Source organism: Penicillium macrosclerotiorum, assembly GCF_028827735.1.
Source record: "Penicillium macrosclerotiorum strain IBT 26536 chromosome Unknown utg000002l_segment0_segment0, whole genome shotgun sequence".
In the NCBI taxonomy this organism is placed as follows: Eukaryota; Fungi; Ascomycota; class Eurotiomycetes; order Eurotiales; family Aspergillaceae; genus Penicillium; species Penicillium macrosclerotiorum.
Window position 1 is genome coordinate 1,379,015 of NW_026643082.1, and position 24,740 is coordinate 1,403,754.

General features: G+C 49.1%; 7 protein-coding genes across 7 annotated transcripts; 4 read left to right on the top strand and 3 right to left on the bottom strand.

Annotated features, from left to right (window-relative positions):
• Positions 1–214: 214 nt before the first annotated feature.
• On the bottom strand, positions 215–1,159 carry N7462_001640 (endo alpha-1,4 polygalactosaminidase; the record flags this gene model as incomplete). The annotated part of the gene is made up of 1 exon (XM_057073366.1): positions 215–1,159. The coding sequence occupies one exon, from the start codon at positions 1,157–1,159 to the stop codon at positions 215–217; it is 945 nt and encodes a 314-aa protein (XP_056937007.1).
• Positions 1,160–2,068: 909 nt separating this feature from the next.
• Positions 2,069–2,407, top strand: N7462_001641 (uncharacterized protein; the record flags this gene model as incomplete). Its single annotated transcript, XM_057073367.1, has 1 exon — positions 2,069–2,407. The coding sequence occupies one exon, from the start codon at positions 2,069–2,071 to the stop codon at positions 2,405–2,407; it is 339 nt and encodes a 112-aa protein (XP_056937008.1).
• Positions 2,408–4,486: 2,079 nt separating this feature from the next.
• On the bottom strand, positions 4,487–6,541 carry agd3 (putative extracellular serine-rich protein; the record flags this gene model as incomplete). Its single annotated transcript, XM_057073368.1, has 1 exon — positions 4,487–6,541. One exon carries the CDS (start codon positions 6,539–6,541, stop codon positions 4,487–4,489), a length of 2,055 nt encoding a protein of 684 aa, XP_056937009.1.
• On the top strand, positions 6,540–7,313 carry N7462_001643 (uncharacterized protein; the record flags this gene model as incomplete). The annotated part of the gene is made up of 1 exon (XM_057073369.1): positions 6,540–7,313. One exon carries the CDS (start codon positions 6,540–6,542, stop codon positions 7,311–7,313), a length of 774 nt encoding a protein of 257 aa, XP_056937010.1.
• On the top strand, positions 7,314–7,596 carry N7462_001644 (uncharacterized protein; the record flags this gene model as incomplete). The annotated part of the gene is given in 2 exon segments (XM_057073370.1): positions 7,314–7,532; positions 7,543–7,596. The coding sequence occupies 2 exon segments, from the start codon at positions 7,314–7,316 to the stop codon at positions 7,594–7,596; spliced, it is 273 nt and encodes a 90-aa protein (XP_056937011.1).
• A 2,064-nt stretch (positions 7,597–9,660) lies between these two features.
• gtb3 (glycosyltransferase family 4 protein) lies at positions 9,661–18,458 on the top strand (the record flags this gene model as incomplete). The annotated part of the gene is made up of 2 exons (XM_057073371.1): positions 9,661–9,912; positions 9,981–18,458. 2 exons carry the CDS (start codon positions 9,661–9,663, stop codon positions 18,456–18,458), a joined length of 8,730 nt encoding a protein of 2,909 aa, XP_056937012.1.
• A 261-nt stretch (positions 18,459–18,719) lies between these two features.
• dapB (dipeptidyl aminopeptidase dapB) lies at positions 18,720–21,594 on the bottom strand (the record flags this gene model as incomplete). The annotated part of the gene is made up of 4 exons (XM_057073372.1): positions 18,720–18,844; positions 18,910–19,179; positions 19,234–21,182; positions 21,227–21,594. 4 exons carry the CDS (start codon positions 21,592–21,594, stop codon positions 18,720–18,722), a joined length of 2,712 nt encoding a protein of 903 aa, XP_056937013.1.
• Positions 21,595–24,740: the final 3,146 nt, after the last annotated feature.

Sequence of the window (24,740 nt, forward strand, 5' to 3'; positions counted from 1 at the left end):
GAAAAGAATTTGTTAACTCCGGTGGGATCTTATCGAAGGGGACTCGAATGATGACAAGATGCACCCCCACGACGGCGTACAGAATAGTGGTCCAAGGAAATGACGGACGTGATTACTTGAAAATAGGGTCAGACTAGCCGGGCTCTTGTGATTTGATTTTGTATGCAACACAAACTACCAATAAAATTATACAATGATTGGGTTGAACATGTGTTCATCCGCAGTACTCTACCCAATTGTCCAGATCCATATTTTTGATGACGGTTGAGAAATTGCCCGAGCTGGCAGCATTGCAAGCTGACGACCTCTGGGTCGTGGTGACTGCGTTGTTGTTGTTCGTATCATCTCCCTTGGGGTATTCGATGTGGAAGACGGGCTTGTTGGCATCGATGAAGGCCGAATATGTGTCACACTCTTTGTATTGCGCACATTGCTCATTGACGGACCACTGCATGTTGGAAATGACAGAGTCAATTATATCGCCTCCGTTCTTCAGACCCAGAGACAACCCTCGCGAATGAGCCTGCGACGCGAGCCAGTTCACATAGTTGATTGCGTCGTCTTCGGTCAGCTTGAGGCCATTCGAATTGTCGTAGGCATCGATGTTGTCTGGATCCACACCGTCACAACCTTTGGTCTGGGCAAGATCCAAGCGGGTCTTCATGATCTTACGAACGTTGTCCGAGTTGGTGTCTAGCCATCTTTCCCCGGGCCAGTCATCGAGATTATTGCCGAGGTCTGACTTGGCGAAGTCTCCCGCATCCGAGCGCCAGGATTCATATGTCCCAGCGGAGAAGTAACAAATGACCTTGCGGCCCATGCCTTGGAGCTTGGAGATCATGTCCTTGTCATTATCGAACATATCGATGTCGTAGATGTGCGCATCCACCGAGGTATCGTTGAGCGCGTAGAGAAGCTCGATCTGCCACTTCACTCCAACCTCCGGCTGCCACTTGACGGTCGTATTACCTCCAGTAGTGGTATTTCCTCCGCTTCCCTCATCCTCGCCACCTCCGCCATGGTTCTTCAGCCCGATTCCCAGGCCGACGCCGAGTCCTACACCGATAGCAATGATAATGAAGCCGATGATCAAAGATACGAAAATCTTTTTCTTTGCGGTCCATGCCGCCATCCCAGTCTTGGCAGGTATTTTGTCCATCCTAATCGGCACAGTGCGGGTGGAGAGAACCCCGTCAAGAAAGCCCAGGGCGGAAGGTCACGGTGTGTATCAGTGGTCCGACGGAAGGGTCAGCAATGGCAGTCGGGCATAATAGAATCAGGGACTTGTGGGAAACAAAAGATTCACAAGAGATCGCAGATCACTGGAGGGGATATGAATCGAACAAATCAACAGGCTATGTGGGTAATAGGCGTCTTTTAGCTCAGAAATTCGAGGGTCCAAAGTGGCCCGACTTCAGGGTTTGGGGGCGGAGGCTGTGGCGATCCTTTTTGTGATCAGGCACCACAATCACCGCAAAGCTCCGGATGTCACCTTGTGGAGACTGATTTTATCTCTGCACTGTCTAGGTTGCGGAGACTCGAACCACAGGATCCCCAAATTCTAGTGAACGACCGGTAGGCGTGGACAACGAAGACAAGACTACTCCGTACAAAGGAAAGGGGAAAGGGAAATTCGGAAGCCTGGAGCGACAAGGCGCCAAGGTGGCTGAGACTGAGCCACTTCTGCAGCTGATTTTTGGATAGCTGCACAAATTGCATGAGAACCCGCTGGTGAAAGCGGATGAGATGAAAAGCAGTCCTTCGCCTCACAGGGCCTAGACAGTTGGCATAGGGCCGGAAATAAGGTGGTGGAACCAGTGCTGATCTGATCTACCGAGGGTTGCGAACCGATCCTCGTCCGTCGATTGGGGCCCAGGCACTAGGCAACTGAAATACAGGTCGGGCGGGTTGGAAAGAATAAATCCATACTTGTGCTGCAAAATAACAGAGTGCTAGTTCTGTCTTACTCTGTATGGAGTAGCTTTGATTGATTGACTCTCCCAAGTCAGGCAATCCGGAAGATATCACCTTGTTGAGGGCTATGGTGCAAGAGAATAGGCCAGGCATCATGGCCAAGCCCAAGAGGACCAAAATGGAGGGGGCTCAGACAGACCAAGTGAACACGCGCTGTGCCAAGACAAATAGCTCACGCCTCACGAAGTTGATGCTGCCGATGCCGGCCGAGACCGTCACAGCCCCAGAGTCGAGGTTGAATTGGAGCGGACGAAAGGGGCCGGCAGACAAACAGCACAAGAGTCGCCCTCAGCCAGCCTTTTCAGGGACAAACCGTACTCCCCGAGCGCCCACCCTTAATTTGACCGGGCCAACGGTGTCTTGGCTCAGGGCCGGTCAGTCCCAGAGTGATCCCGCACCAGACACATTAACTTCGGCCGCCCATGCATCGTGAGCATAAAACATTGCCAATGAGCATGACCCGGATGTATGCGCTGGCAAGCGCCCGGAGATGTTGAGGAGACGGGTCGATGGGCGGGGGAGGGAGGGGGTGAGTTTTAGATCCCCGATCCCGCGCTAGTTTTCCGCTTCTGCAAATACCAAATACAACAGGGAGAATACTCGTACCAATACACCCTGTATGGAACTGTTCTCGTTATCGCTCATACCTCATGCATACTATTCCCCTCCGGCCTCCCTCCTCCACATTCTTGACCCATCCTGGGACCACCCAGCAGGGGGCCCATGTACACTACAATAGCTCGAGAATAGATCAGTCGAGTTCACAATATCGGTCTCCAGCCCCATACCCAAGTCAAGTCGGGCCCAAACAAGGAAAAAAAAAAGGGATCGAGATGCGGCTCCTGACTTGTCGGGGTAAAGCCCCGAACTAGATGCAGCCGATGGAGGCCCCAAAGGGAAGCACTTGACTCCCAATTTGGGCCAACTCAGACTATGAGACTCGCAAAGTTAGAGGCTGCTCGTTCGCTTCTTTTTGCCCCCTTTCTATCTATCCAAGGGTCCAGTATGTTTGTCGTTTGTCATTTCCAGTCATCACCTTCGAATGCACTCGGCCGGGGAAACTGGGGAACATCAAATGTACCGATCAGGGAGACCCCGTGCACCCGGATCGTGTCTTAGATAACCCAATCGCGGGTGTCGTTCGCTTTCCGCCGACCCGCCCGCAGCCACACCCGTCCCTGGAGTCGGTACGGACCAGGTCTACAACGGATACGAGACGCCCTAATATCGGATCGTCCGGGAATTGGATACCAGCTTCATGCCAAGATCACCCATAGCCGCCCCAGGATGACAATTCACTCACGCCTTACCCCTTTTTCCTCCCCAGGCGGACATATCCTCTGCCGTTACCAGCGCACCATGTCAGCACCTCGCTATGTCGACCCACGCAGAGCTTTTGCCCCGCCCCGCATATGCAGGATTGATGCGACGGCAGAGCGGCAATGTCTAGTAGCCCGCACGGTGCTCCCTTTCTTGACGGAGTTTGCCCTCGCATTGCCAATGGACTTGGCACGGGATGGCTCATATTCTCCGGAAGGCTCTGCCGAGATTTCCCCTCCCTTGGCGAGATGGCGTGGGTCTTCTTCCAAATCCAGAGCGCCTTAGTTCAAATCGGTCAGGCCATGCACCCTCTCGGAGTCAACCTTCCCATCTCTACCCAGGACGGCTGTCCAACGATGCACGGCGCGCCACACTTTCAGGCACGAATTCCCCGAGGTCGGTATTCCCCGAGAGGTCAGCGCGGGGCTGGGGGGGGGGGGGAGGAATCATGAATTATCAGCCTCGGGTGCCTGCCCCATACCTGGCCGGCAGAGAGGTAAGCAAAAGGCCAACGCAGAATGAGCGAAGCTCAAGGGTAGGGATCTATATCCCTGCTTGGGTTTATTAAATCTAATCATCGCGATCTAAACATAGTAAAAATTGATTGGATCCACGGAAATCAGTGAGTCTTTACAGAAGAAGAAAAAGTGTAGCCCCTTGAGCCCCATCCAGGATAATCAAAGAAATACAGCCCCTGCTCGGAAAAAAACTCGATCGACATGCCCATTGTGCAAGGGGTTGGGGTGTGGCACATGATTTCACTCGCTTGCGACAGAGTTTCAAGCTAAATGTATACGTAAGAAGCTGTCAGACCGCTACTTGAAGAAGGCTTTCGTGAAGGCTAAGCCTCCGGCGTGCATTATTGCGTCTCGTATACGCGGGAAATCTGTCAGGGATTATGGACTTTGTTAGATTGGGGTACAGGATCGTTCCTGCGGGGAAGAAAAATATACGAATGGACAAGGACTTGAAATGTGAGTGGGTAATGAAATCGCATATTAGTGATGATAACCAGTGCTTCCATCAACCTATCTTCGGGCCATTATATAGACATGTTTGGGCAGGAGAAATCACACAAGAGCAGATCCAAAACAAGAGAAAAAAAATCAAATATTCGCATAACAGCTCACATAACTATAAGCGTCCTTTTTTTCTTACGATAAAGCAAGGGCATGACCCAAGGTTATATCATCTAGGATAGGGAAATCGGGGTAGACAGCGTAAAGGTGACTGGGGAGCCGGAGAGCTGAACCCAGACGGTGGTCGGGTCGCTGCCCAACTGCTCAGTGGTGAAGCCCTTGGTGTCAGCCGGGGCAACAGGGAAGGTAACAGGGATGAGCTCGCTGCAGGTAGTGTCGGTGGCTGTAACAGTGACACCAGTGATCTGCGAGTTCTTAGTGATGTAGCTCATGGAGTAGCCGCAAGCATCGCGGTTGTACCGGGCCAGGAACTGGGCCGACATATCAGCGTGCTTGAGAGTAACTAGAGGCCACTCGACGAGACGGACAAACTCCTGAACCTGAGTCTCGACCCAGGCCTGAAAGATGGAGTACTTGGCGCTAACACCGTTAATGGTGATAGCGTCAACGTCGGCATTGCGCAGGTTAGCCTGATGGAACATGTAACCGTCATGGTAAAGACCGAAGAAGTGGCGCATGGTGTCAGCCTTCTCGGTAGCCAACAGGTCATCGAAAGTGCCACTGCCAGCAGAGGTATCGATCCACTCCTGAGTAGTGCAAGAAGGAGTGTCACAATTGTAGTAGATACGGGTCGCCCAGCGAGGGTTAACCTGCATACCATCAAAGCCGTCGGTGGAGGTCACAGTCCAGTACGGCCACATAGCATTCTGGGTGTTCAAAAGGGCGGGACGAGTGTTGTCACCAACGCAGTTTGTGATGCCATTTTCCCACCAGGCACGCAGCGCATCACCGTTGTGCAAACCAGTGATCGCAGGAGGAATAATACCATTGGCGGTAAAGTGCGTAGACTGATCAATTCCATTCTGCTTGAGCCAAGCCTGGTTGAAACTAATCTCCTTATACACATCAGAGTAGGTCGCGTTATTCTGCTCCTCGTGAGTGAAAGTATGGGAAATAGAGCCAAAACTATTCAGGTTGCTGGAGGTAGTCCACCATTGAAGCAGAGGATCCCGCTGAGTGCAGCCGGTAGTCCAGTCATAGACGGTGGGCGTTGAGGGCCACAGATTGGTACCAGTACCGAGTGGCTTCTCAAACTCTAGAGCAGTGTCTGCAGGAGAGTCATACTCAATAGCACCATCATTGCAGGCAGTATAGCCGGCATCAGTGTTGGAGGAGTTCTCAATATTACCATTTCCGTTGTGCCCGACTTCGGGAAAATAGACGCTACCAGCATTCATCTTGGCTAGGATGGTCGGAATCCAATCACGGACATTGTCGAGATCCTCGTTGCGGATGCGGAAGGTGGTTCCGTTTGGCTGATAGATGTCGGTCTCCAGGAACATATCATCAATTTGAGTGTTCATGTTGACACGACGGTACCCAGCGTAAAGTCCGCGCGTGATCCAGGTGATCCAAGCATGCTGCAAATAGTTGGAGGTAGCACTCCAGGTAGTGTCAAAAGAAATGAAGAATACCATTTGCTGACGGCCACTGAAGTTGTTTATGACAGCGGCAACCGAGTCGCTAGCGGTAACAGAGTTTGCAGCAAAGGATGCAATCTGTTTGGTAGTAGTGGTGTCGCTAACCGTAGCAGGGTAGTGCCACAGACCCTCAGTGCTTACACCGGCACCAGTGCGAAGTCCAGACGTTGGGAAGTCGCTAACGTCAGTGAAGGAGATTTCTTGCTCAACGCCAGTATCACAGCATCCGCCGCTCACGACTGTAGCGCCGTAGTCAGGACCTGGATAAACATCATACTGAACCATGCGAACACCATATGCAAGTTGGTAAGCATAGAGCTGGTTCCATTGGTCAGTGGTCAATGCGCTCTGGTAGCCAGTGGTACCACCGTAGTCATAGCTGACTTCGGACGCAACAACAATACCACCGAAGTTACCTCCGGAGCTGCTGTTAAGAGTAGGAAGAGAAACACCAGCCTGTGGAACAATCAAGGCGGTGTAGGGAATGCCATAAGCATTCAGACCAGAGTAGGCGACCTTCGCAGATGTGTCATCTTTGGCAATCACCAGGATGTTAGCAGCAACGCTCGCCTGACTGATTGCAGTAGCCGAGGCTGATGCCGTAGTCGACAAAGCCGTCGAAGTCATGGAGGTGACTGGGGTACTCGAAAGTACAGGAACACTTGAAGTGACTGGAGTACTCGAAGATACAGGAACACTTGAAGTGACTGGAGTACTCGAAGATACAGGGACACTTGAAGTGACCGGAGTACTCGAGGATACAGGAACACTTGAAGTGACTGGAGTACTCGAGGATACAGGGACACTTGAAGTGACTGGGGTACTCGAGGATACAGGGACACTTGAAGTGACTGGAGTACTCGAGGATACAGGGACACTTGAAGTGACTGGGGTACTCGAGGATACAGGGACACTTGAAGTGACTGGAGTACTCGAGGATACAGGGACACTTGAAGTGACTGGGGTACTCGAGGATACAGGGACACTTGAAGTGACCGGAGTACTCGAAGATACAGGGACACTTGAAGTGACCGGAGTACTCGAGGATACAGGAACACTTGAAGTGACTGGAGTACTCGAGGATACAGGGACACTTGAAGTGACTGGAGAAGATGATGCAACCGAGCTAGACGTCGCACTGCTTATAGCAATACTCGATACTGATTGCGATGAGCTTGGGGACAAAGTTCCAATTGTGGAGCTTGCCGAAAAAGATAGAGAAGTACTTCCAAGCAAAGAGCTTGACGAAGGACTCGATGATGAGGCTCCGGAAGATGGAGTTCTTGTACTAGAAGACGACCCAGTGGAGGAAGATGTCCCAGGTGAACTTGACGGACCGGTGACAGTGCAATCAAGACAGCCTGATGTCTTTATGGGCGAGACCGAGCTTGAGGTCTGAATGGAAGAAGCCGATGTCACGAATGTCGAGGAGGAAGGTGTTCTAGAAGATAAAGAAGTCTCAATGGATGTGACAATCGTATTTGAGGCAGTGGGAGAAGAACAAAAAGATGAAGAAAAACTTGAAGAGAAAGAAGATGCAGAAGAAGAAGGCAAAGATGTTAGAAAAGAAGTGGAAGTAACGGCCTCGGTTACCGAAGAGCCTCCAGTAACACTTGTGGTACTTGTAGTATGAGGTGGGTGGGGATGGTGATGAGATGGGTGGGGTGCTTCCCAAGCAATAACAACAGGCTTATGCTTGGGCCAAACCCCGGGGCGAGTATTGCAAGTTATCAGGCCATAGAAACAGCCAACTTTCAAGGCCCATATAGGAATAGCAACCATATTGGTGAGGACCAGGGGTACAAACGGCGAAGAAAGAAGGGACGCAACGCACCATGCACAAATAACGATTGACAGATAAACTGGGCCCGAGTGCAGAACGAAGGAACTTGGCTTGCATCTCCAAGGGAAGCACGGCTGCAATGCTGTTTATGTATTCGAGGTGGAAAAGAACAAATCCTCCAAGACCTATCGCTTTCTCTGACTAGTGTACTCGGCTTTTGCGAGGAATAGCCTCCACATTCAGTTCATCCTGATCCTTCTACTGTGAATCCAGGTGGCGTGCATGGCCACTGTCAGATTCCTACAGTAGATGGAGATGTTTGCACCGGGCTGTGAGATGTCTGGTCGGTTGGCAAGAAGCTGATGTGGTCTAGATACATCGATACAATCATGATGGCAAGCTCACAAGTATGTAATTGGTTAATATACCAAGGGTCATAGCATGGTAAGTGGAGATACTCCTGCAAATTTCGTGATCGTTGTGCATCCCAACCATGTGGAAAAGAAAAAATAAGCGAATATGCCTGAAATAGGCAGGAAATACAAAAAAGAAAAGGAAGACAGGGATTTCAGCTGAGACATCCACATTTGCTGTAGTCGATCTGGTAAAAACGTCCGAGATCATCCATCGACTCGGGATTTCTCAACACAAAGTGGTGCGAATGCTCGGCCATCCTTTCTTTCGGGGGATGTATACTCCATCGAAGGCACGGCTTTGCGGAGCACGGGGCTTAGATGCATCTATCAGGGGCCCTACAGGTCCAGAGCTTGGCGCTGATGCAGCCAAGGGAAAAGTGGTGAGCCACTGTGCCTGATACCGTATGATACCAGAACAGTCGTAACGTAATTTTCAATTCCTGTTAATACGCCTTGAAAATATCGAATTGTAAAACCGCCCACGCTATGCTGATTCAAGTCAAGCACCTCAATATCACAGCTTCGGCTATTCTGTTGCAGGTCATTGACACCGGCGCTAGAAATTACGTGTAAAGATAAAATGAAAATTATCCCAGATATTCCAAAAAAAAATTATTATCTGGAAAAGATCGATTAGGAACGAAGCCCCATAGCGGCCTAGAATTCACTGAATCTTTTCATCCGAGCGGGTTGTTCCAGCCTCCATCGATGCCGTCCTGTCCTGAGGATATTGCTAGCTCGTTTTTTGCTCAATGCATTACATCCGTTTTCCAGGGCAGTAGGCAAGCCTCCCGCAAAAAAAAAAAAAATAGGAAAAAACAGACCAATGAATTTAGGAAACTCGACAAGTCTCAAATTATTGAGCATACAAGTCCGAATGACTGGGGTAAAATGGAAAACTCACCCGTTTAATGCATTGTCATCAGTCTGCAAAGGAATACGACCACGCTACTGATCGCATGGGGAGACTGGGGTCTCTGCCACACACATGGCATCGGATTCTCGCTAGCTGCACGTCCACGCTTGACTCCACCATGTGTCTCATGCCTGCATATCTTAGCGAGTTTGCTGGCCAACATTTGAAAAGACTTTTTGGTGGCGTGCTATTTTTGCTCATTGAGTCTGGAAGGCTTGCCTCATCCCTCGACAAGAGTGTCACGGGCCATCATTTTCCATCCAAGGAACTGGAAGGGTCAGAGAAAGCGAGCGGCTGATACGAGCTGCCTTTGTTTTCCTTCCTGGCGGAGGCGAGCTACAGTCTTTTGGAGTACGGCCTGGCCTTGAAGGCTGAATTGTTCGCCCCAGCCCATTTCTGCTCATATTATCTCGCCTGCTGCTGAGTTGGTGCAGCTTTTTGTCTACCTCGTCGCTCGTTTCTTGATGCTGTCCAGCCACAAGAGCAAGTCAAACATGTTGTAAGAGTCTGGTTTAGACCGCCAAGTTGCTTCTGGACATCGGCGCACTTGTCGCTATCTTTGCCAAATCCATTCGTTGTTGGAGTATTAGGAGCCAACTCTGAAAGCCAAGACTTCCATAAATCCGGCATCATGGCACAGATTCTATCTGTACATGCCCTAGGATGGGCGGGCATGAAAGGTCACTGGTGGCAGTTTGTATGTTTTATGATTCGCTTTTTGGTTCCCTTCAAAATGAAGCTTCTGTTCTGGTCTACAAACAAAATTGGTCAGGATACTAATAGCAGTCTCCAGGTATTCATTGGGATTTTATTGGCTTGCATTACGATTGGCTGTGTGAATATTCTTTGGTCTTTTATAGGAAGATTGATCAAATATTATCGGGTAAGTGAACCTTCTATGGCACTAGAGATACCAAAATCTGAATTTAACCTTGGCTATTGGTTCCCTAGTTGAAACCGGTGTCGGATAAAATTTCATCAGATGTGTCTCAACGCCTTCAAAAACTCGCCAATCGAGAACTCAACTTGGCCGACACCTCTCTTACCAAACGAAAACCTTCGTCGTTCGGCGTATACTTAGGCAGCTTCACTCAGCCACCGACAGCACCACAAGCAGCGTTGTTGGGACAATGGGATCTCCTGATTGTTGACCCGTTCCAAGATGGTGTTGCAGAAGCAATTTGCGGAGGCGCTTGCACTAGAGCTCTGGGTAGAATTGATCTTGCCGATATTTCAACTCCCGGAGCTTCTACCTTGGATACTATCCAGAAGATTGAAGAGGTTCTTGCCAATTACTTCAAGGGTACCTCTTTTTCTGGTATTCTTTTCGCTAATTGGGAAGATTTGCTTTCTCCGGCTGTTCAAGCGAAAATTTTCACGATACTCAATGATCTAGGATTGGAGGTCTATCTAGAGGTGCAGCCACCGCTCTTCTTGAGGAACAGAAAAGCGCTGCAGAATGACTCTGTATCCGGGTTAGTCGTTCGCAATGCCAGCATCCTGCCGCAAGGGGAAAAGCGTGACTATTTCCAGATGAACACGCTCCAATCAACAATCAAAGCATTTGTCTCCGAGGCATGTATGAGAGACTTCGTCGTTCTGGCATGGGAGACTGTGAATAATGATGTGACTTTGTCAAATGCAATTGTCCGCAGGTCTCTTCAGTGGTGCAACTTCTACAGTTCGATATCCTGGATAGGGACTGAGGCTGCTCTCAAAGACGCCTCTTTCAACTATCCGACGCTTGAGCCCCTCCCGGCATTTGGCTGGTTGAAGGAAGCAGATATCATGAAAACTCACGATATTTGGCGTTCTAATATCCGTATATCGCAACGTTCTGGGGCTGAAAGCGGATGGGATATCCTTCGGTCTATATTTCCTGCGGTGGACGCGCTGTTAAATTCGAAGGAGCACAAGACGAAGTCTCCGAAAAGCCAAGCGCTTCGCCTGAGAGACCCCCCCGAATGGGTAGCACAAGTCAAGTCGCAAGGAAATCCATTATCGGTGTCCATGTCAGGGCAAGAATACACCAATCTCGGTTGCTTTCCCTTGGGATCAGACCCCACTCCCATGGCATTTGCAGAGATTCTTCAATCACAACAACGCTTGAAGGCACTCGAGCTTCTACATCCTGTTCCGGCAACAAAGATCCAAAGCATTGGCGTAGTCCTGCGCACTTTCTATGATACTTTGGCTCATTCAAACAATGAGACTCAGTCAAACGACGAAAACCAGTTGATAGCGGCGATTAATGAGCTATCAGACTTGGCGGCCAACGGGTCGTTGCGCGTGAGCCTCGCTCTGGATTCCGGGCTCAGAAAAACTTCAGACTGCCGCTTCTGGAGTGTTTATGAGAACGAGGATGATAAATTTGATGTATTTGTCTCGAAAAATGCACAAGGTCTGGCTGGAACCGTTTTGCATACATTTCTGTCAGCAAAAGGGTTCTCTCGGCATGTTTGTTTCGAAGCTGAAGCTTCTTTGGCAAAATTGACCAACGATATTGCTCCTGGCACAGATCTTCCCCGTCGATTAACTCAAGATATCGATGTTCTAAGTCCTGAGGAGCGATTGCTACTCCTGCAACACCTGGTACTCACTGATTCCCACAGCGACATCAACGACAGGGTCTGTGCGTATATTCGACAGAAATTGGTGGACGCACCGTCCTTCTCGCAACTCAAAGAGGCCAACACCGTCCAATATCTAAACGGTTCGGCTTCTTCAGAGTACTTGGTGCGGTCTCGAATTAGCTGGTATGAAGAACAGGGTTGCACTTATCCTGGTGTCTCGAGTTGTCTTGCCCTCTTCCAAGAGATTGATCAAGTTTTCGCAAGAATCTTGAAGCAGCACCAGGAAGATAATCTTGCAGCTATCACAAAGGGCCTTTGTGAGCTCATTCAACAAGGAACATTAGATGCATACGCCGATATGGTTGCTCTTTCATTGTTTTGTGCTGCTAGAAAGGGCGCCTTCGATGAAATTTATGCAGAGGTGACCGACCGAAATCCACTTTTCAACCACCACTCAGACCAGGCTGCCGCGTTTGCCGAATCTTTTGCTTTAGGATCACGATGCGAAGCATACTTCGATGTTTCGCCTAGCGTCTTTGGAAAGCTGTTGTCCGATCGATTTCGAGCGTATTACAGCCAGCATCAGCCTCCAAATTGGGTGAACGGGGCTCCTCAGCTTGCAACTGCCTATGCTGGCGCTCAAATTGATGTCAACCCAGATGACAAGACAAAGACGATGCGAAATTACCAGCGATTCACATTTTTGAGTGTTTTTGCCATCCCAGCTCTGATCGACATCGTGCTGCTCACCACCATTGGGCGTGGCCTCTATCTTTCTGCATATATGACCCATCAAGAGCAGGACAGTGCCACAATGGCATTGATGATTTCGCTTCTGCTTTCGGGTGCCATTGGAACGTGGATTGCATGTGGCGGTCCCTATTATCTCATTTCGATGGCTTTTGCTGCGGCAAATATGTTCGTCTTAATCCGTCTCATTGCCGGAATTGCATTCACTGTAGGTGGAGGTTTAATTGGTTTCGTCGCACTGTCAAGTGTCAGAGGGCCCCGGGCAGGTATTATCTTCTACCTTTACTTGATCGCCCTGACTATATACTTCTCGACGTTTGCCTCTCTGGCGAGTTTCAGCTACCCCGGCTCCACTTTTCTCTCGGGTCGCAAGGCTATCATCATGTGCATTCCTATTCTTTTCCTATCTCCCATCATCACGACATTTGCAGGAAATGATTCAGCGATTTACCTAGCAGTTATATACCTGTTTATTGGGGTGCTTCTTCTTGGATTGCGGTCTACAACCTCCAAGTGGGTGACTTGGTATCAATCCATTCGACGCACAGATGATACTGAGATTCGCAAGTGGTATATTTCTGCCCATGGTGGGAATGATGAGAAAGTGTTTGCCAGCATGAGTGATCCTGCTGCTCTCAAACTAGCGCGAGAAGCCTTGCTGAAAGATGTCATCACCGAGAAATCCCGCGGGTTATTCTCCAAATCGTCCAATGACCAATTGATCAAAGAGCTTGCTCGTGATTGGGAGTCCACTAACTTCCTTTTGGATTGGTATTGTCGCTATGCAGACGTCCCTCGCCCAATTCCTTTCAGTTCTGGCTGGAACATTCAGACTAAGGTCGCATTGGACACGCTGCGGAACTCTCAGAAAGGATTGCGACTGCATAATGCTTTTGTTCACTGGCGTCAATCAAGCAAAGAAATTGGCTGTGGTATCTTGTACTTTATCCTTGCCCTGCTCGACAAGTGGATGCAGCTTTTGAGTGGTAACCATCTATCTGGACTACTAACAGCGTCTTTGACCGATGCAAATCGCATGGCCGTTGGATTTGCACTTGCTTATTATCTGATCGGCGCTGTGTTGATTGATACCAAAGCACAAGAACTCCATGAAGCCATTGGTGGGAAAGAGCCCACCGCAGTGAAGTTAGCCAAAGACATCCGCCTTTCGCAGAAACAAGATATCCAGTTTCGACGCAAAGTGTATTGGCGAACTCTCTTAAAGTTCTTGCTCTGGCATGTTTGGAGTCTGGCTATTTCCACTGCCCTGATCTGGACGTTTCAATCATCTGTACAAGCCATGATTATCTTCTTCGCCTACGTGCTTGCCTATACAGGATTGATCTGGTATCAATATACCAAAATTTTCACTGGGCCCCATGCTTTGAAGCCGTTGCTTATTGGCGTCTGTATCGGCCTGCCAGTCGGGATTGCCTTAAAGATTTGCCTTCCGCAGTTTTTATATTCCGAAACAATTGGGCTCGGAACTGCAACTTGGACAGTTGCCATCCTGTCTCTTTGGAATGCAAAGATGGGTATGCCTCAAAAGGTTGACTCGCCAGTGGAGCTGGGTAGGACTTTCCATGCCTTCACTACGCCCTGGGCAGATCCCGAGTGGTCGCAGCAGGAACTTCAAAGCTACTTCGAAGGTGTTGCATTGCTCCCAGCAGATTCCCGTTTCAAAGTTGATCCAACTCTTCATCCAGGGGTGGAGATCAAGAACGTTCTGCTTTCTCGCAGATACGAACCGCGCATTGAAGAAGCCTTTCCAAACTCAAAGGATATCATCAGCAAAGCCATTTCCTCGTGGGAAAAAGGCGATGTCAGTCTTGAACTTGTGCCCTTGGGTTCAATGGGTCCTGGTATCCGTGCCCTTAGTTGTAACACTGGAAACCAACTCAAACTAGCCATCTGCGTGAGAGGGCTTCATGACGAGCGACTTGATATCAGCGCCAACTGCCAGATAATTGCAGAAACGCTGGTCCACTCCGTCGCCGAGATGATGATGGGCGTCCCTCACGAATATGCCGTGTTGGCCGAGGCCATCGTCTCGGGGGGTGTAACCCATACCATGGCTCGACAGCTCCGTGAAGAGGTCAATACTTCTCTTGTTGTGCGCTGGGCCAAGAAAGAGCTCCTTCGACAGCTTTGCCTTGGGTTCGAGGCCGACATCCACTGGGACAAATTGCCCGTGGAGGTTCGAGATCTATTGCTTGCTCGCTGCTTGGGACAACAATCTGGTCTTCCAGATATTCCACGACGATGGCTTCAGCAAAGTCTTTGCCAATTTGACACCCAAGACCTGGATATACATGTTGCCCGATGCAATCTAGGAGCGGCAACGGCAGTCAGCATCCTCGATTACGCGCATTATGGAACCGGTGAAGCTGCCATTCCTAAAGAATCCGAGACTGCCAAATTTATCCCCTACATCCCCCGCAAGCTGCCCGCTCCTCTTGCACTCGTCCGATCTCCTTTCAGTTACATCTATCATAATCTAGGGTTGGCTGTCAAGTTTTTCGTGATTGCCCTCGTTGCAGATCCCGAATTTCAGAGGGAGTTTGACCATGTTACAAAGGAGTGGCCGGCGTTCTTCCGTGCTCCGACCGTGTTTTTCCTGAATATGATCTGGATCTATGCAAAAATCGTCCAGGACTTTGGTTTGTCTTTCTTCCTGTTCCATGGTCGCCAGAACGTCAAAAGACTTTGGGAAGAGACCAAGGGCATGACGATCCATATCAAGAAGAGTAGAGTCTTCATCCAAGGTCTGGATGGGACATTCACCGCATTTCGACACCAGGAGACCGATGGTGGCTTTAAGGTCTATCAATACACCGGCGAGCACAAAACTGAGCCGAAGGAGGTCAACGCACTGAAGTATATCAGCAGCTACTCGAGTGATATGCTGCTTCTCATCAAACAGGAATTCAAAAATGGCAAGTTGATTAATGAATACCACTACGACTACCAGGCGCCCGCCAAGAAAGGTCTCAAACTTGGAAGGTCAACAAATGGCCGTATGCCGCTGGGTCGACGTTGCGTTCAAGGCGAAAATCACCTGCAAAGCATCCAGTACAACAATAAGGGCCTTGTCGATAAAGGTTCATACATGAAAGACGGGAACTTGATTCGCTTCCAATATCACTATCGCAAAAACCCTCGCTTTGGTGATGAGCTTCTTCGAGCCGAGTTTTCTCTCTCACACATCACTTGCAACGTATCTTGGTGTGCACCTCCGCGTCGGCATCGGGATAAGGAACATAGATGGATCCCACACACCAAAGTTACCGAGGCTACCTTTGTGCAAACCGCGAATGGGGATGTCTATGAGAGTCGGTGGCTGTATGATCACAAGTTCCATCCTACGATCTTTACCACAATCAACGGCATGAAAGCGCAGACACCTCCTATGATTGAACACGATTATCTGGGAGTCCTCACCAAACCCATGTACACCAGTTTTGTGCATGATAATCCATTCTTCTACTGCGATAGTCTTCGGTCAAACTTCTTCACACGTCTTCTGGGGCTGACAAAGAAACGGTTCATTGTTTCCACCTCTCGCTCTCGGTCATTGATGTGGAAGGCATGGAAGGATCGCGTTGACCTGGACGGTATTATTGTCCGTTGGATGGATGACCGAATTCTTCGCAAAGATGAGGTCCTTGCACCCTACTGGCGCAGTCGAGACTGGGGAAACCTGAGGGCTGCAAGGAAGTATATGGAGCTTCGGGCCGATGCAGTTATGGCCAGTGCAGATCTTGACAACAACATCTCCAGCTGGACTCCTTTGGCCGTCAAGATCAGTGACTTTTTCAACTTCGGTCCTGGGGGCGATGCAGTCGTCACAACACGATCCAAGGAGGTCAGCTCTGACACAGACAAGACGCTTCACGTCATGGCTGCTGATAACGGAACTTGGCCAAATGAAGGTGGTGGTGTCTCTGCTTGTCGTCGTGATATGATCAATTCCCTGCGCACTATCAAGTGGCACATGATCTGTGAATCTGCCAACGACTTTGGAGTTCCCAAACACCAAACAGAGAGAAATATCCAGTCCTTGAAGGTTATTCCACTTTGGGGGTTGGACTTCCTGACTCCAACTCACGGCCTATTCCACAATAAGTTGGATTCTGAAGTTGATAACGTCACGTCCGCAAGCGAGTTTGATATCAAGATGAATTTCATTCCGATTTTGACTGCCTTGGTCAAGGGTGCACGTGCAGTACATCTCTCCAAGGCTGACATTCATCAGGCAACTCGGGCGTTAGTGAACTTGAACACCTTTTTCCAAGATTCTCGCCATTGGTCTCAGGTCTGGAATAGCGAAATGGTCAAGCAGAGTTGGCGGGATCTGTGGCTCACGCAAGAGATGCCCAATACAATCCCTTCTTCCGAATGGCTTGATACCGAGCTCCCGACCTTGGCCACGATGGATGTGGCTCTGGAGCTCTGGTACCGCTATCTGTTCATATTCTCCATCCCTGTCCCCGAAAAGATTCCTGGTGTTTTCCAAGCTTCCCACCACAGTGTCAGTGCTTCATATGGTGTTGTTTGCAAAATAAAGAGGAACTGCACTCTTCAGATCTGGGATCATGCTATCAGTTGGAGAGAAACCAATCTCTGTCTTTCTTCTGCCTTGTGCAAGCTTTCGCCATTCGTTCGAAATGCCCTTCTTGGCTTGATGAGAATCACTTCAGTCCTAACGCTGCACCATGCTGACATTATTCTGCCTTGTGCTGACTTCTTCAATCCCGGTTGGGAGGTTGAGATTGGTACCTGCCAGGGCACAATTGAGCATCGCAATACCTTCCGTCGCAAAGTTGACCCGGTTGTCAATGGTATCACAGATATGCAGAAGTTCGCACCTGTGAACACAATTAAATCCGAACGTCCAACAGTGACCATGCTATCTCACGTCTGGTATGCCAAAGACATCAAAACTGCACTCCTGGCCGCCGACATCATCATCAACCAGTGGAAGTTCGATGACTATCATCTGGACATTTATGGCGCAATCGACAAAGCCCCAACCTACTCCACTGAATGTCAAGAGATCATTGCCTCTAAGGGTCTTCGAGGCAGAGTTACGCTCCGCGGAACGGCTGATCCCATGAAGGTGCTCGAAAATACCTGGCTTTTCTTGAACTCGTCCTTATCCGAGGGTCTCCCACTTGCATTAGGTGAGGCAGCACTCACTGGAGCTCCTGTTGTCTGTACGGATGTTGGTGCCTCACTACGTGTGCTTAGCGATCCAGACGACTTCTCACGATACAGTGCCGTTGTGGCACCGAACGATGCGCAGGCATTGGCAAAAGCCCAGATATCCATGCTTGCCATGCTTGGAGAATGGGATCAGTATAGTGATGATAACGGGCCTGTTCCAGTCCTGACCTCGTCTCCAACTCCCGAAGAAGTCAAAGTAATCACCGAACGTATGTATGCAAAGAGCGAGCAACGCCGTAAGCTGGGAATGATGACTCGCGGTATCGTTCAGAAATCATTCAGCGGCGATCGATATCTTCGAGAACATGAGCAAATGCTCTGGATCGGAAAGTCGGTCAAGATGATGGCTAGTCGGGCAGCAGGTGATGCCGTTGAACCAACTGACATCGCAACTGCAGTCGAGCAGACAACAGCGACTGTTGAGGAAGAAATTATCACGATCCCTCCCAGTGCTGTCCGATCCTGGCGGTCTTCTGCAGCTTCAGGCATGTCAACCGTGTACAGCTCAGTATCCAATTATCCTCTGCAGGGCGGTCGCACTAGACCTATCTCCAGCATCTCTGCTCTCAGCCTCAGCAATATTTCCACAGATACGGAGTCTTTTGCTCGTCTTCCAGTCTTTGCGCCTCGTCATTCTTTTCTGTCTTTCGGGAGCTCCCCCGGCAGCAGGTCACCCTCGGCCCTTGTGCCGCCCCAAAGTTTCCGGGTCTCCATGGGTGCTCAGCGTCGCTCTCAATCTTACGCGCGGTCGATATCGACCAATGGTCGGGAACAGCTACGCGGCTTGCATCGAGAGGATCTGATGCAGTACCGCAATTCAGATGTCAGTACCATCATGCGCGATGACTTCCTGCGGTCTGGTATACATTTCGGTAATTAAAAGTTGCATAAGGGTCTTTTTTGTCTTCTGTTTTTATACATAATTCTGATGAATCTGCCACAAACTTTGTTTTAGCTTGGTTCTATATCATTTTGTCATCCGGAGTTGTGATATGTTTTAATGCATCATTAGCGTGGCCAGTATTCAATTGCAAATGATAATGACACTCAATACGAAAAATAACCCTGAAAATGCATAAACTATATAGTGAGATAAAAAAAAGGTCTACTGATAGAAATAGAATCAATAATGGGGCCGGTATTATGAGTCCCCGAGGTGGGCAAGCCAAGACCGTTTGACACGCTTCCATGCAGATTCTTCCGGCTTTGGATCCAGAATACGATGCCATTCGCCATTGAATGCATTGATGAGCCAGCTCGAGAGGCCTAGAAGAGATGTTAGAGGATGGACTTGTCTTGAATCCGTGAGTTGGAATAAAACGCAAACTCACGTTCATACACCACAGTGTGTCCGTTATGGAAGTTGATACTGTGGTCCGAGTCCGGGAAAAAAGCCATATCATAATTGTCGATGTTGGACAAGTCCAGCTTGTCAAGCAAAGTGAGGGTGTTTTGCAGGTGAACATTGTCATCTGCGACACCGTGCATGATCAGAAACCGTGTGTTCTCGCCTAACGCATCAACCTTGTTGATACTGGCGCTATCATAGCCTGCAGGGTTATGCTGAGGGGTATGCATATAGCGCTCGGTATAAATAGAGTCTGAATGACTGTCAATGTCTGCAATGGTAGGGCCTGATTCTTTGATCGACTTACCATAAAACCTCCAATCGGTAACCGGCGCCACAGCCATTCCGTATTGGAATGTCTGCCCAGCATCCTGCTCAAGAACTTTCAAGGTCATGAAACCACCATAGCTCCAGCCCCAAATAGCCATTCGGGTTTCATCTACGTAGTCCTTGTCGGCCCATATTTTGGCCGTTTCAATCTGATCATTTGCTTCGTAGTGACCCAAGTTGCCACGGACAATGCATCGCGCTTCTCGGCCAATGAATCCCGTACCCCGACCATCCACGGTAACGACAATATAGCCTAAGCTAGAGGCAACATAAGATTGGAAATCGACGGTGAACTTGCGGTCAACTGTCTGGGACCCAGGTCCGCCATATAAGAAGAAGAGTACGGGGTACTTTTTCTTCGGGTTGAAATTAGCAGGACGGCGTTCAAGTACTTGGAGAATATAGCCATCGATAGTCACGTTGCTGTATATCTCTGCTGGGAGAGCATACTCCTCGATCATACCAGACAGCCTTTCATTCTTCTCAATCCAGACTTCATACTTCATCTCCTCCCCCTGTGTATTGACAACAGCTTGCCAGGGAACAGCCGGGCCTTTGGAACTCAGCAAAGCGTACCCAGCCCCTTCAGAGAAGGAAACATCAAAATATCCCGGTTTGGATACATCAGTCAAGGAACGAAGGCCAGATCCGTCCAGTTTGACCTGATAAACGTGTCGCTGAGTGGGTGCCTCTTTTGTCGCAACAAAGTAAACCAGATTCCTTTTCAGGTCGACAGCAGAGGGAGCATTAACCACTTCCCAGTTGCCCTTAGTGAGCATGACAGGCTCAGAGCTATCAAGAGGTGCAAAATAAGCCAGATGATCATAGCCTTCATATACCACAGTATCGATATATCCATCGTCAGGCCGGCCATTTTCTGGGTCTGCAGGTAAAAATCGCGTGGATTGAGAGGGTTCGACCCATCCTCCATCCAAGCCAGCAATGTCATCCGAGCGAACAAGCTTTCCCGTTCTGGCCTTGGTGTCCATTAAATAGATCTTGACAACATCGCTTTCGCGGTTTGTTTCACGCACTAGAACCTTACCCTCCGATGCCCACACCACTTCAATGATAATCCGATCATCATTGGCAAAGTCTTCTGGCATATCGATGACAAAGACCTCATCCTTTTCCACATCGTAGAATCGGATATGAACCACCGGGTTGGGGGCACCAGACTTGGGGTACTTGATTTGTCTGACTTCAGGGTATTCCTCCAGTCCAGCCGGAGGCTGTTCACCGGATGGTCGAGAGAGAAAGTACTGGACGGGATATTCGGGAACTTCAGACTCATCAGTTTGCAAAAATGCGATGTATTTACCATCGCCAGACCACCAGGTACCGCTATTACCCGCAAAGACCTCTTCTTCATACACCCAATCAGGGACACCGAAGAACAAGTCCTGCCCTCCATCTTTGGTTATCGGGATCACCGTATTCAAGGACAGCTTTCGCAGATACAAATTATTCTCTCGGACAAACACGACGGAGTCTGATTGAGGCGACCAGGTAGCCAGTTGGACACGGTCACCCAGGTTTTCGGGATCCAACGGCTCTGCCTTTTGCGTCGCAACGTCTAGAATCCAATATTTTCCATAGAAAGAGTGTCGCCAATTCGACTGGTAATGAGACATGACCAGAACCTTTTCCAAGTTCGGACTTGGCCATGTTTTCACGGGAGAGACGTATTCATTGCCAACCCAGAAGGATGATTTCTGCATCAATACTCGGGTTTCAGAGCGCTTGGCTCCGGACTTGAGGCTGTGAATATCATCAACTCGCAGGTATCCATCTCCACTCTCGCCCTGCTCCACCAGCAGTCCGTCCTCCCCATTTGGGCCCCCGATCCAGGAAATCTTATGCGACAGCGGCGACCAGCTCCCCTTTAGCACTTGCTCAAGTGTTACCGGCCTCCCGTAGCTCGTACTACCCGTGGCAGAGCCAGGTTCGTGAACGCTCACGGTCGATACCGAAGAATATTCCCCCGCAGTAGACCGTTTCTGTGTGAGGAAGAGCACGGCTGCGAGTAGCCAGCCTCCGCAGCAGAGCACAACCACCAGCCAGAATATCCGCCGCATGCGAGTCCCTGACGCAGACTTCTGGTTGGAAAAAAAGACTCGTCCAGCCTGGGCTCCGCTCCATCCTCAATGTCCCGGTATCGTTGCGTTTCTCCTGCTGTGCCGCCCTCTCCCATGAGCTCCCCCTTATGGGCGTCTAGAAAGGAGGCGGATGCGACCGAGAGACCTGAATCGGATGTGGACTGCGATGTGACAGATGCCGACCGCTGCCGAGTGAGTGGCACGGCCTCGGGGACCCCTTCGTCGTCGAGTTTCCCCATGGTCGCCGTTGGTGGTTGGACAAGTGCGGAGCTGGCTGAGATGCTCCCGATCGAGCTTATCGGTGGAGCTGTGGAGTCCCGATAAACAGCCCGTCTCTTCGGTCACGACGACGGGAGTGTATACGATACAGGGATACAGGGCTTCTTCAAAAGCTATGAGATTCTACGAAAAATGATCTTACAGTTTCAAATCGCTTCTCACAGCAGAATAATTTCTTCGGTCTCTGGCCTCGGCGCTTTGGCGCGGACAAAGACCAGACTGAGTGAATCGAGGCTCTGTTGACACCCGTTTTTGACACGGTAAGCAGAGGATCCTAAAGACAAAGGATTGATCACTCATTTCATTCTGCCGTTGCAATCAAATATCCACTGCGGCTCTGATCCATTGCACAAGGTTGGCCCATTCAGGCGGAATACCACCCTCAAGTGGTTCTAAAATACCTAGAACTAGTCTCCTCCCCGTTTCTCGAGCAAACCACTTTCTTGACATAAGATGCATCCCCAAGCCATGAAACAGAAGTAGTATGCGGGCCATCCAATTTCCTTCTTTAACTTGGTCAAGAAACGCATCACTGATCTCGATGGGCCACGATAAGCAATCCTCAGTGGGCCAGCCATCAATGCCCTTCAAAAGCAGGGCATGTGTGTTTTGATATAACTCTTGATGCAAATCTGAACGTTGGTCGATAATGCTTCTTACCGAATGAAGCTTCTCTAAGATCCCCCTGAAATGATATATTAGCCTTTAAATATCTCCGTATAAAATTGTAGATTGTACTTATGCAATTCAATCATCTTGGGGTCCTCACTGCAAGGCATTCAGCATCTCAGAAATTGTACTCTAGTCAGAAATTTGAAGTCTTGGGGTACAAACTCTTCTGTAGACACTGCTGATCTACTGTTCCTTTCACGATGAAGCCAGGGATCAATACTCGTTCTTTCCTGGCCATGATATATTTGCAAAAAAAGAAAGGCAGTACCCCCCAAGAAAGATCGCATCGTCAATATCTCACGCAAAGGATTGACGGGGTTGGCATCACCGTTGATTCCCGGGTATGCTGTGACAAAAATGACGATGAATATAGAGCAGGTGAATGTCGCTTCATAGTTTTGTTTGCGAATAGCGAGATCTTGGCTAAGACCCTGAATAGCTCGATTTTGGTAGGTGAGAGCAATTTCCAACCAGGACGCTAACTTTTCGGGCTCTGTGGATGCGCGATGAAGAGCACCAACTGCTAGGAGGCCGTCCATCACGTACTCATGGCTAGTTGCAATCTGAGGAATCACGGATTGCCAAAATTGACGGTCCATTTCATGGTTGACAAATGAGAGACTTGTCTTCATGGTCATATGGTGGAAGAGTCGCATCTCCTCCAGCCTTGAGAGTGCTGAGTTGGGGGTGGGCCTGGGTTTGGTCGATGCGTATTTCACCTCGCTTTCTAGATTGACAGTAGGCTTTCTTCTTGGCTGAGGTGCTAAAAAGGTACACTCCAGCTCACGTTTCATGCACTGATCACATCTTGGGTGCTGTTCGCCACACTATTACCTTGTGTCAGAAAGCGGGTGCTTTGACAGGATACAGCTGTGATATATAAACTAAACTTGAATCTTCGAAACTGAAGTATGCTGACCTTGACATGCCTCTCTTTACATTGAACACAGCCTTTTCGAGATTTGGTATGACAGCGCCGGGGCATGGTGGGTGGTATAATGATGAGATTACCCCCATTTTGCTGAGGTGGGAACCTTGAAGAGCAGCATGACAGGCTCGGCGAACCTCCTGGCCCATCATCATCCAGCCCCTGAGGCTGAGTCAGCCAAGCAACAACCCGAAAGAAAATATCAATACTAGGAGCTTTCCAGATTTTATTGATTGACATGACTGATAATCTGTAACCGAAGATCCATATATGGGTGATTTTCTGGTTCTTATGCCGTGGCGTCGTAGACTCTTAACACAAGACAGCTGTACAGGCAGCGACCACTTGACCTCGATCTCCCGAGTAGATATATGCACGCAATATGAACCGCATAAGTTGTTAAGATTATAGAATATTTAGCAGTGTGATGATCCCTGGATTGATCTTGCGAGGTCAACACCAACTAACAAATTATCTGGCGTGCCTTCTCTTCAAACCAACATCCCAATCACATTATTGTCCCTCTCGCCATGCCATCATGTCTGATTTTAGTTGTATCATCTCTTCTTGGCACAAGTGTCTAAATGGAGTGCAGCAGAATAATGGTCACCACTGGTGGAAAATAATACGCAGCGCTGGGCCCAGTTGGCTTATCAAGATATCTATCTTCGGAGGTATTCTTTCCCTTCCAGTCCAGGCTGATGGTACTTAAAGAATTTGAAATACATACACCTTGCGTTTGACCTACTATTCGTGAAGTCATTGCTCAGAAAATCTAACGGAATAGTTTTCTATACGTGCCAATATGGTTATAGTAACAAAGATGACCAAATATTGAGGTTAGCTTCGTCTCCTCGTTGTTCGTCGTTAGCATGATATTCCACATTCAGCTGAAAGGGTATGGAGCTAAGCTAGAGCACTAAATATATAGTCTCCTGGAAAGAGTACGAATGGGCAGTATAAATTGACGGTATGCTCATGTTGGTGATATTAGCTCTTCAATTTGCGGAGTGTCAGGAGATGGCCAGTTTTTCATACATGATGCATTTCTCGAGGTTGTCAGTATGATAGTGTTTGTTCGTCTTTTCAGGTGAAATTAGCCACTTACTTCACGAGAAGAAAAGTCGACCCGAAGCCGAGGTTGTGGAATTTCCCCCACCATATCCTACTACCTTAGGATACCGAGGACCTGAAGATCATGGGACGGGATACAATGAATCTGGATATAGGCCTCGAGGAAATACTGCCACCAATTGTGATAATACCCGGTTAGGTGGCGCTCGGCCCTAGATATACATATAAGACCGAGCATGATGTTCTTTAACTGAAGTGTTCCTTCTATTTGGGCATCAGAGATCTGATAGGTGTGATGAAGTAGTTTCATACAGGAGAGGCAAGCACAGGCACGAGAGTTCTATGTGAAAATTGAATCATTTTTTGGTAGTAATTACTCATCGCGATCTCATCGCGTGTCATCATACAGCTCAGAGAAGCGGCCCTCAAAAA